The 12,071-nt window shown below is 49.5% G+C and overlaps 1 protein-coding gene across 4 annotated transcripts in view; it reads left to right on the top strand.

Moving 5' to 3' along the window:
* TTLL11 (tubulin tyrosine ligase like 11) overlaps positions 1-12,071 on the top strand; it is a 220,894-nt gene that overhangs the window by 80,301 nt on the left and 128,522 nt on the right. For all 4 annotated transcript variants that reach the window (XM_047700186.1, XM_047700185.1, XM_047700184.1 and 1 more), the window contains one exon: positions 4,829-5,404. In XM_047700186.1, coding sequence (XP_047556142.1) covers positions 4,829-5,404 — 576 coding nt within the window. The remainder of the gene's footprint in view (positions 1-4,828; positions 5,405-12,071) is intronic.

The raw sequence follows: 12,071 nt of genomic DNA, 5'->3' as shown, positions 1-12,071 counted from the left end.
TGGCGGGAGCTCTTCGCTGATTAATGTCACTTGCGTGTTTGTAACACAGCCTTCAACTGTGGTGATGTCAAGATAAATCATTGTTCAGACCCTAGGAGTCGGCAGAAGCCAGGGACGTTAGTGTGCCTTCTTTATTTTATAGTTGAATACAACAAAGCCCAGGAGAGCTTAGGTGACTTACCCAAGGTCACACCGTCGGAAATTACCTGACTAAACTGGGGCTAGAATCCACATTTTCTGGGGTTTTGTTTTTGTTTTTGTTTTTACTTCAGTTTCCTTTCCAACTCACCAATAACTATTTAGTTTCTTTATTCTACTAAACATTTTTAAAAACTTTAAAAAATTGTGGTAAAATCCGCACAAGGTAAAACTCACCATCGACACCATTTTTAAGTGGACAGTTGAGTGGCCTCAAACGCATTCACTCTCCTGTGCCACTGTCACCACCAACCGTCTCCAGAACTTTTTCTGTCTCCCCAGACTGACACTCTGTGCCTCTCACATGCCAGCTGTCTGTTTCTCCCTCTCCTAAGTGTCTCGTAACTGCTCTGCTTTCGGTCTCTGTGAATTCTGACTTCTCTGGGTACCTCATGTAAGTGCGACCGTTCAGCATTTGTCCTTTTGTGTGACAGCTTATTTCGCTTAGCATAATGTCCTCCAGGTTCACCCACTGTGGCAGGTGTCAGAACTCCCTTCCTTTATATGGCGGAATAGTCTTCTGTTGTATGTGGATAGCACATTTTTTTTTTACCACTCATCTGTCGATGGACACTCAAACTTCTCCCACATTTTGGCTATTGTGAGTCCTGCTGCTACGAACGTGGACGAACACGTATCCACTCACCAAGAAGTATTCCTTATATACATTTAGAGACGCTTGCTGCCGACCCTCGCTACTCATTTTTTTTTTCATAATGGGAAGTTGGGAAAATACAAAAAAGCACAGTGAAGAATAGAAAAGCCACAGATGTTTTTGTGGTATATATTTACAGGATTTCATATTCATGCTGCCCATAATTTTAGAAGTTTTATACATACTAAGAGAGAATTTTAGCAGATAGTCCCATCTGTGTAGTAGGGAGAACACTTGAAATGGATTTCAAGAACAGAGAGCATGAACGCTGAATGTGACCTTGGCCAACCCTGGCCTTGTAGAGATGAGTTCATCTGAACTATAACCTTACTTTACCTTAACAGTCTACAGAGATAGCTCTTTGTAGCGGTGCTTCTTTAAGACCATGGTGGTAGAGCGGGTTACTGCTAAGAGTTGGAATTTTGAATGATGGGTCTTTTCCAGTCACATTTCTTCAACATCCACTAGGGGGCAGTAAAAGACACATTTTTCAAAAGGCCCGTTGCCTGCCAAGCAATCAGGCCACCACATCCTCTTTGCATCTCTTTCAGCCATCCGTGCATAGTTACGAGATAATGGATTTCACGTCCAACAGCAGCTTTGGGTAAAACTGGAGATACCAGCAGCTGTAGCGTACGTGCAGGTCTTCCTCCCATTCAGTCTGACATCAGTGCATAAAACTTCATTCAATATGTTGGTCCCCGATTGTATTTTTATTCAGTTCACATTAGTTCAGTGGTTCTCAAGCAGAGTGAACATCAGAATCATCCCTCATGCTTTTTCCAAAGTACACATGCCCAGGTCTCCTCCTAGATCTATTAAATCAGAATTTCTGGGCTGGGGCCTAGTTAGACTATATTTTTATTCTAGTCCATGTGTTCTTGCCAAGAACTAGTGCATTCGTTCTTAACTTTAATAACTGGGAGGGGAAGGGTCACTCTGGGGTAAAACCTCAGAAGAGAGGTGAATATGAATTCTGGAAAAATCTCTTTCCCTTATAAAAATAGAAGCCACTGAAGGATCTGGTGGCTGTGGGAACTCAGAGCTCTGAGGCTTTCTTATAGATTGTACCTATATTATAATAAGCCAGGAACCTGGGCAGGAGCTTCTGGAATGGGGGAGGCCCTAGCAAACTCAGCATCTGTGGTTATAGCTCTGAGAAGGCCATGCTCAGGGTCCAGACTCCTTAGTGTGCAGCTAGAGTTCAGACACCAACACTCTCTGCCATAGGGAGAGAATCTTCCCTATAGTGTTCAGGAAAAAGAGGCATTTATCTTTAACTTAGGAGAGGTAAGTGGGTGTAGAGAACCTGCAGTAAGGTCAGACGACCTTAGTTCTCATCCGAACCATCCCGCCAGCCAGTGAGAGGCCCCAGGGCAAGTCATGCCACCTTTCGGAGCCTCGGCTTCCCAGTTTGAATTATGGGAGGACTGAGCGGCACTGATCTCTAAGGATCCTCCCTGTTCTAAAATTTCAATGATCCTGTTAGTATTAATAATCATGATTTGTATGGTCCTACCCCGGCAAAGAACAGAAGAAATATTCAGTAATGCGATGAATGACAGAGACTATTGACCATGTAGTTTAATTTATTTAAGGCATATACACTGAATTCAAAGGAGAAAATATTGCTCCTCATAATATATTGAACTGTTAGCGTCTTCAGCATAGTAAAAGCTTTCCAGAGGGAAAAATTATCCATCAGTGCAAACTTGACATTTTTCACTTTTTGATCCGTAACTGCCATTCCTCCCACATGCTTGTATTTACCGCGAAGGGCCAAATATAGGAATGCTTTGGATGCATATTAAATAACTACATACACGTCAAGGTCATGGTTACAAGAAAGGCTCCGTGGAAGGCCCTAGGAGGCTTGCATTGATCTCTTGTGAACTTCCATTCCCGAATCCTGCTGACAAGGGGAAGCAATTGATGTGGACCATTATTAAGGTTTTAAGTGTTTCTCCATTGTTAAAGATCTTTTACAAGCCCGGAGTAACCGATAGTGCCCAAGGAATTGGCAAAAGCTTCACTTAGAAATATAGGCTGGTCAGAGAGATAAGTAAAACCCAGAGTGCAGCTGTGCTGGGCTGAGCGCCCACAGCAAAGGCGGAGGGCCGGGGTGAGTCCAGTGTGGGGGGATGCCCGCTCCTCAGCCCCCAGGCATGGCTTGGAGTTACAGAGCCCAGAACAGCCCAGAACGGAAGGCCCAGTCGGGAGCTCTTGCACACCATGAGTTGCACTCTTTCCCATCCACCTCGGGCTGCCTCCAGCTCCCCCGCCCCCTCCACGTCCAACTCTGTGCATTCTCCATGACTGCAGGGTCTACCTGGGAGTGTCCAGGGGAAACTGGGTGCGCGTGAAATATGCAGACCTGCAGATCCAGACTGACTGTTTGGACGGGTCAGGTGCCCCAGATAATTCTGTGTGTGTGCCGCTGACCCGGAGCGGGGAAGACCGTCGATGGTACGATAGTACGGATGTCAGAATCTAGCTTCAGAACCATCTCAAAGGACCGAAGGAGGATGGGCGGGGTCTGCGAGAGGAACCAAATAGGAGATCCAAGTGGTAACACGAACGTTTCCCCGCGCTAGCTCCGCATTTGGTCTTACGCTCGGCCCTTTGCACATTTTAGTTTCTCTCCTCTTTACTGTGACCCCATGAGGGTAGGTTTTTGGGCCCCATTTTTATTTTTATTTTCCTTTAAAAAATTTATTTATTTATTTATTTATTTATTTATTTATTTGAGAGCTAGAGTGAGTATGAGCGGAGGGAGAGGGAGAGGCAAACTCCCCACTGAGCAGGCAGCCTGGGGCAGGGCTCAATCCCACGACCCCAGGATCATGACCTGAGCTGAAGGCAGACACTTAACCAACTGAGCCACCCAGAAGCTCCTAGATGCCCATTTTTAAGAGGAGGAAACAGAAACCCAGTAGGAGAGAGGAAGGTGCACACACTTTAGAGTCCCTGATGGAGATTCTAATCCCTGTTCCGCCTCTCAGTTAGCAGACAAGTTACTTCTTCCTCAAGAAGCAGGAAGAGCTGGGCTTCCCGCTGCCTTTCCCGGCTCCGGTTCTGAGTGCTTGGACCTTTGCATTCCTTATTTCATCCTCAGATGAATCTTACTGACAATCTTACTGCTCAGAACGATCTTATTGTCATTCTGTAGGTGAGGAAGTCACCAAGAACTTAAGTAACTTGCCCAAGGTCACGCGGGAAGAGCTGGGCCAGGGTGGAGCCTGGGCAGTGGGATTGGTGCCCACACTCCGAGCATCGGCTTTGCCCTCTCTGCTCCCTGTGCCGGGAGAAAAGAATCATATTCTCGGTGAGGGTCAGAGTAGGTGACTGCTGTCCAGTGCCTCATAGAGTCTCTGGCGCTTCGCAGGCACTCATACGTGGTGCGAGGTCGGGGCACCTGGGTGGCTCAGTCGGTTAAGCATCTGACTTCGGCTCAGGTCGTGATCTCTGGATGCTGGGTTCGAGCCCCGTGTCGGGCACCATGCTCCGTGGGGAATCAGCTTCTCCCTCTCCCCCTGCCTGGCTCCCCCATCTGATCATGCTCTCTTTATAAATAAATAAAATCTTTTTTTTAAAAAATGGTGTTAGGCCATTATCCTTCTCCTTCTCCCCCTCCTCCTCCTCACCATTAACAGGTCATCATTAGTTAAATGGCTTGCCTGGTGTTAGACCTCACAACTGACAAAGACCTGGAATTTGGATCTAGGTCCTGTGACTGCAGACCTATAACACTCCCGGTCCCCTTCCTAGAGGACAAGACTGAGGACAGATCTTAGGTCCAGATCTCGATACCTAGCCCCATTGTTATCCCCCCCCGCCCTGGTGCTTTGTGAAGACTCCCATGGATGGGGCTCACTTTATCACTCCTTCCCCAAACATTGGCTGAGGTCCTGCTCTGTCTTGGGGGCCTGGAGAGGAAAAGAATGTAATGCCAACTGTGCTTTTTTCCCCCACCAGGTTCGAATGGTGAAAGATGGCGACCCCTCCTGGAAGCCCACGTTCATCGTGAAACCTGACAGTGGCTGTCAGGGCGATGGCATCTACCTCATTAAAGACCCCAGTGACATCCGCCTGGCAGGGACCCTACAGAGCCGGCCGGCGGTCGTCCAGGAGTACATCTGCAAACCTCTTCTGATCGACAAGCTCAAGTTTGACATCCGTCTGTATGTCTTACTCAAGTCCTTAGACCCCCTGGAGATTTATATAGCCAAAGACGGACTCTCTAGATTTTGTACCGAGCCATACCAGGAGCCCAGCCCCAAAAACCTACACCACACCTTCATGCACCTGACCAACTACTCCCTGAACATCCACAGTGGCAACTTCGTCCATTCGGACAGCATGAGCACAGGCAGCAAGAGGACTTTCTCTAGCATTCTCTGTAGACTGTCTTCCAAAGGTGTTGACATCAAGAAGGTCTGGTCTGACATCATCTCCCTGGTGATTAAGACTGTCATTGCCCTGACTCCAGAGCTCAAAGTTTTCTACCAGTCGGACATCCCCGCGGGGAGGCCGGGGCCCACGTGCTTCCAGGTAACTGTTGCCAGTCCCAGGCTGAGTTCCCCAAACCTCACAGGACCTGTGGAGGGCCCCCTGGCTTCCTGTGGGATGCCGGGTGGGGGCGGGGTGGCCAGAGGGGGGCCCAGGGGTGGAGGAGTGTAGGAGGGGGGAGTTGCGGTGTGGCCTCTGTTGTTAAACCTGGGTCCAGCTTTCTATTTGCTAGTCGTGTGATTTGAGGCAAGTTACTTCCCTTTGCTCACCTGTAAAATGAGACAAAGAGTACGTCCCTGAGAGGATTCTTGTAAGAATTAAATGAAATAACATAAGCACAGTGCTTGCTATTTATTTATTCATCCTTCCTTCCAGTGTTTTGTACCACCTGCTTCGTAGGGGGCCAGGTCTTGTCCCAGGTACTGCGGAGATGGTCAGTCATGGCTCCCCTGGCCAAGGCAGGGAGTTTACTAATATGGGAGACAAATCCTTTAAAAGCGTCTCGTATGAATATGTCGCAAGTGCTAGAGTAGAGGAAGAAATGGACTGGTCACTGTGACGTTGCGGGACCGTCTGGCATTTTCTGGCTGGGCTGGGAAGCCTCTGCAGAAGGAGTGGCAGTTAGACGAAGTCAGATATCCTGGATAGGGCTGGGGAGACAGTGTTCTGGGGGGACATGTTCACATCCCTAGGGGGATGAGGGAGTCATGCAATTTGAAGAATTGAAAGAGGTTCGGTGTGGTTGGAGGGTGGGGCTTGAGACAGAGCTTGGAGGGAGATGAGAGAAGAGGAGGTGGGAGCGGTAGGTTGTGGCTGAGTTACGGAAGGCTGAGGGCAGTGGGGGCCCCTTGGGATGTAGACAGGTGAATGGTGGGCTTAGATTGGCACATTGCAAATAACAAACCAGCTGCAGGGTCGAGAGTGGATTGGGCACAGCTGGGAGCAGGGAGGTGACTAGGGAACCGATTGCTCTCCTGTAAGCAAGAGCTGGTGTTCACTTGGACTGGGAAGGTCTTGGTGCTGATGGAGAGAGTAGATCTGAGAGCCATGTAGCAGGTGGAAGGGCTGGGTTGGTGACTGATGGGGCTGGAGAGAGTGATGAGGCCGTGGCAGTGAGGGACAGGGGAGAACCAAGACTGACTCACAGGTGGCTTAGGCATTTGGATGGATGAACAGAAGCCACAGGAAAGGCTTGTGTGAGGAAGGTCAGGAGCTGGACTTGAACATGCCCTTGAAGAGCCCATGTGACATCCGGTTGGAGAGTTTGAGTGGACAGTTGGACATTTGGACCTGGGGTTCAGGAGTGAGAGAGACAGGGCTGGGCTGGGAACTCATCAGCGTTCACACAATGACCAAAGCCATGTGAGGCTGCAGAAGAGACGGGGCCTCAGAAGACTCCTGAGGGCATGGCCGTTTAGGCAAGGGATAGCTGGTGGGGCCTGGGGGAGGGACCTGCACCAGAGGCCAACAAGAAGGGGCTTGAGATGTAGAAGGGATATCAGCAGAGGAAGCACCCCGAGCGCCAAGGAAGACGAGCTTGCAGAAGGAGCAGGCAGGAATCACCAGTGGCAAATGCCACTGAGCTGTCACACAAGACCAGAACTGAAATTGCCCACTGTGCTTCGTGACTGGCGAGGATGGTCTTCGAGGGAGTGATGGGGCCGGGGCCACAGTGTGGTGGCCCAAGCCAGAGCGTGGCCAGAAGGGAAGGGAGAGTGAGAGCAGAGCCGTGAAGCAGGGCGAGGCTGGAGTCCGGACACTCTGTAGACAGCTGGGTCCCTGCCACCAGATAATCAGAGTGCGGAGCCGATGGGAAGAAGGAGGACTTCTGGGACCCTCTCCGACTCATCTTTAAAATTACTCTGTGGCAGGTGAATATATAAAAAGAACACACAGAACCTGTCCGTAAGCTTTGGAGCAGAACAGCACAATGGGCATCCCAAGCGCCACCTCCCAACCCAAGACTGCCCACCAGCTACTGTGCTTGTCCCCAGCCCATTTCCCTACCCACCGCTGCCCCCAGGGTCACAGTGTCTGGAATTTTATGTTTATCATTCCCCTGCCTTAAAAAATACCTTTCTTATGCATGAATGTTTCCCTATATTGCTTTGTTTTGCTTGGGTTGCAGCTTTATACAAATGCTGCTATGAAGTAAACAGTCTTTTTCAACATTCTTTTCCACCGCATGTTGAGGTGGGTTGCTGGGCCCTGTTTCGTTTGCACCTGCTATTATGCCAATACCAAAACACACGATTTGTTTCGGTTGCTTCTCGTCCTCCATCCAAGAATGTGGCAGGAGAGCAAGATGGAATAAGAAGGGAGGGGAGAGGCGGGCGGAGTGGGGGAAGCAGAATCTCTGATGGGTGGGCTGTTTATTTGATGGCAAAAGAGGAGGCTGGTCCTGAGGTGCAGGCTCCCAAAAGAGTGGCTCCCCCTGGGGCTGGGCACCAGTCAGCAGGATTTCCGGGCCAGCCGGTAGAACACTTTGAAGGGGAAATCAATCGGTGGCCAGTTCCAGGAAGGGATGGTTGTCCTCTAGAGATCCGTCCTTAGGCACTTGGATCCCAGGCTCTGGTTCCCAGGTAGGATGTCCAGCTCAGCCATCACATAGGGAGCTAAAGGCATTAGAAAGGGTAAGTGGGCAGAACTTGGAGATAAGACCGGAGAAAACAAGTCCGATCCCAAGCCATGAAAAGGTTAGGGCAGAGGAGACAGTTGCAACGTGGAGGCCTCCAGGGGTCATCCCGGGGGACTGTGTGGCCACATGTGTCTGACGGTGACAGCTATTCCAGGAGAGTCATGTGGGCCCAGCATGACCAGCCAAGCCACGGAGCCCTGGCACAGTGGGAGGGCCAGGGGCAGTGGTTTGCTGCTTGTCTTGCTGTGGACAGGCTGCATGGGGCAGCCACTGGGGTGGAACCGGGGGCTGGGGCTGTTGGGAATTGGAGGGCAGACAAGGAGGGAGCCACTGGCTTGGACAGACGACATCTCGCACATGGAACCGCAGCCCCATGTCTGTTTTCCATTGCTAGACCAACACTAACTGATTCCAGGCCCGGGGTCAGGGGACGAGCACCGGACTGGAAGCAATTCTCTAAGGAGGAACTCTTCCCCTTTGCAGCTGTGCGACCTTGGGCAAATTCCCTCACTACCTTGGGCCTCTGTTTCTTTCTCTGTCAATCACCTACACCCACTTCCCCAGCTGCCTTCCTAGGAGGAGCTTGAGGCACTGTGGGAGAAAAACTTCCGACAAGGTGTAAAGTGTTAGATGTTCAAAATTGGGTTTCCCATACATTTCAGATTCACAGTGATTGAGAAAATAACTAGTTTTTTTTCCAACCTTGGAGTCCTCTCTTACTTTCTTTATTCTAGTCACTTGATAAGACACTTGTTAGTTTGGGTCTCAGATACCTGAAGTAACTTGAAGCCCAAAAATTGGGGGAAATGGTGTGGTTCTGTACCTATTTCCTCAGCCTCCTCACAGAGCTGTTGTCCATTGCATGTGAGATAAAGAGTATAAAGGGCTTTGCAAACTACAATGTTCTTTGCACGGACAAGAAATGATTGCTTTGTCGTGATGCCCCCTTTGCCTGTAGCCTGGGCCGGGCCCACATGGCCGCATTCCGGGACATAAACTCTAGCCAGCAACATTACATTTATCTTAAACATGTGATTGTGACCCCTTTCCAATCATAGCCACAATAACTACTCGGGAAATTGTGGTGGCCCGGAACGGCTGCTGGCACGGCTCAGGCTGTGGGCAGCCTTCCTGTAATCTGTTGCCTAGGAACGCGGCGGCCCTGTCATCGCGGTCTGCCCGCCACCCCCCCACCCCCCGCCATCGCGCAGCCAGCCCCCCAAGATACATCCTCATGGCAGTCTTCTTGAGGGCAGCAGTGTGACCCTGGCTTTGGCAGTCAGGTCCATGTGGGGGCAGATGATTCATGTGGCAGAAAAACACACGCAGAGAAAAGGTGTCCAGCTCGGCTTTCAAGAACATTCTTTCCCAGTTCTGCTGCTGGGTGTCGATCTTCCTTTAGCTCTGTGTCTCACTCTTCTCTTGGCTCGTGATCTTTTCCCTTAGAGGTCTGGAGGAGACACCTTTCCTGAAGCCTAAGCTGCTTCTCCTTCTTTGTTCTTTTGACCTCCTGTTCCCCTTTAGCCCCAGACGCCCCCTAGGAAGGAGATGAAGCAGCAGCCTTGTGGTCATGCAAGGGCTTGGGTTTCGCTCTCCGATGCCCTGGTTTTGAGCTAATACCAGCTCCTCCTTCCAGGTGAGCTTGGAAGTTAACCTTCCTTCGCCTCAGTTGCCTCATCTGTCCAGCCACACAGAGCAGCTCCTCTTAGACGTAATTTGTGCCTTCCTGAGCCTGCCTGTGTGTCCTCCTCTGTCTTGGCCTGGCGTGCTCTCGCCAGTCTCACTGTTTTTTGGAATTTAGTGCTTCTACCAAAGAGCTGCTTAAATCCCTCCTTCTCCGTAAAGCCTTCTTGACCACTTCTGATACATAAGCTTTTTTCTTCCTTTGGAATATTCCCTGGGCTTGCACTGAGACAAGCCCCAAGCTAGTTGTGGGGCAGGTGGTCATGGGTAAGACATGGTCCCTGAGGGGGCGCAGGCTACAGGGAAGACTGCCACCTGGGAATCACAACTGCTTATCCTACGTGCTAGAGGAGGGCCTCTACAGGATGCTGGGAGCGCGCAGAGAAGGGAGTAATTAACTTTGCCTGACCCATTCAGGGAGGGCTTCCCAGAGGAGGAGCTGTTGCAGCTGGAGCTTCAGGCATGAAGCAGAATTTGGCAAGCAGAGAGAGGCGAGGGACTCCCACTGTGGCCTGCTTTTCCTTCCACCTTACTGGCTGCTGGTTCTGCACCCCTCCTTCTGAACCTGCAGTGCTGGAGATTCCCAGCACTCAGTGCTTAGGAAATTCCCCTAGCGACAATCATTCCCTAAATGATCTCACTTAAGGTTAGTGTATTTAGCTGCCCCAAGGCTAGTGTATTTAGCTGCCTCCTTCCATTTTCTACTTGGATATCTAGTGGGACTCTCAGGCTCAACATGTCCAAAGTCAAACTCTTGATTTCCCTCCCACACCTAGTCTGCCATTGTTTTCCTATTTCAGTAAATGCACAGCATCCGATTGGTTACACAAAGCAAAAACCTGAGCCATCCTTTCTTCTTTTTCCCTCTTTCTTAGGTCTGCTCCATAAGCCAGTCTTGCAAATAGACTTTAAAATACATCCTAACCAGCTCCGTTGCTACTGTCCCAGTCTAGGCAGCCATCACCTTGCACTTGTACCACCACAATAGCCTCCTAATTAACGCCCCGTTTCCCACCCTTGCTGCTGATGGCCTATTTTGCTCTCTGTATCCAACATGATTCTTTTAGAACATGTCAGATCCAATTATTTCCCTTGTGCAAATTCTCCCATGGCTTTCTCATTGCACTTAAAATCCTGGCTGCTGACCATGGCCTACAAGATGCTACATGATTGGTTCCTTGTCTTCCTATCTGACCTCATCTCCTACCACTCTCCCTCTTGTTCACTCTTTGCTGTTGTTCACAAGTGACTTTTGTTCTCGCTGTCCCCTCTGCCTGGAATGCTCTTCCTTAGCTCTTCAGATGACTTACCCACTCACCTCATTCAGTCCCAATTCATGCATCACCTCCTGAAAGTTCTGCTTCCAGTTGTGATGGAATAACAAATCTGAACTAACCATCCTGCTGAAAACAATAAGAATACTGGACAAAATACATGAAATAAGTGTTCCTGACTTTGGACAACAAGGCAGCTCAGCACTGCGATCCCTGAGGAATTGGGGAGTGGAAACGGGGTTGAGTCCTACGGTTGCCACAACTTTCTATCTGGGAATAATCCCCAGGACATGGACACAGAGATGGGGAACTCAATCCCTGTGACCTCAATGAGCTGCAGAGATGGAGATCAAAGTTTGGGAAGGCTGAGAGGGCGGAAATTCTGTGGGCAGAATGCTGAAAAGGAGGGAGCTGGGCAGGAAAAGAGCAGCCCTGGGGATGCAGAGATCCCTGTGTCATTGCTGGGTGTTAGGCCACCTTGGTATGAGTATTGATGCATATAGTCGGGCAAAGAGTGACCAGTGAACTGATAAGCTGAACAACTCCCAGGTTCACACAGAATAGGGAGAGATGCTCACGCTCTGAGTAGCTGGTGTGGACAGTCCTTGGTGGTCACTGGGAGCATTCAGTGGCAGTTCCAGAGAAGTTATGCCTTAATGGACTGAATCTTCCCTGGAATGAAAGTTACTCTAGACCTAACCTAGTGGAGCTTAAACAGTAGACCTTGGAGGTATCAAATTAATTTGCAAATAACTACCAAAACAGCCTACCCCCTTTTAAAAGAAAACAAAATCCAGACTCTCAGCGTTATAACATTCATAGTATCCAGCATCCATTCCTGTCCAGCATCCAGCATCCAGACATTCCACAGAGCAGGTAAGGTAACCCATATCAAAGGGGGGAAATCCACACAGACTCAGAATTATCAGAAATGATGAAACTAGTAGGAAAAGAATGTTAAAACAGCTATTATAACTGTGCACAAGATTTTAAAGGAGAATATGAGCTTAATGAAGAGGAGAGATGGAAGCTATTAAAAAGAACCAAATGGAATGTCCAGAGAAGAAAATATAAAATCTGAGATGAAAATTTCACTGAATGAGATTAGCAGATT

Source organism: Lutra lutra, chromosome 13, assembly GCF_902655055.1.
Source record: "Lutra lutra chromosome 13, mLutLut1.2, whole genome shotgun sequence".
In the NCBI taxonomy this organism is placed as follows: domain Eukaryota; kingdom Metazoa; phylum Chordata; class Mammalia; order Carnivora; family Mustelidae; genus Lutra; species Lutra lutra.
Note: the sequence above shows the minus strand (reverse complement) of the source record. Positions and strands in the feature narration are given on the sequence as shown.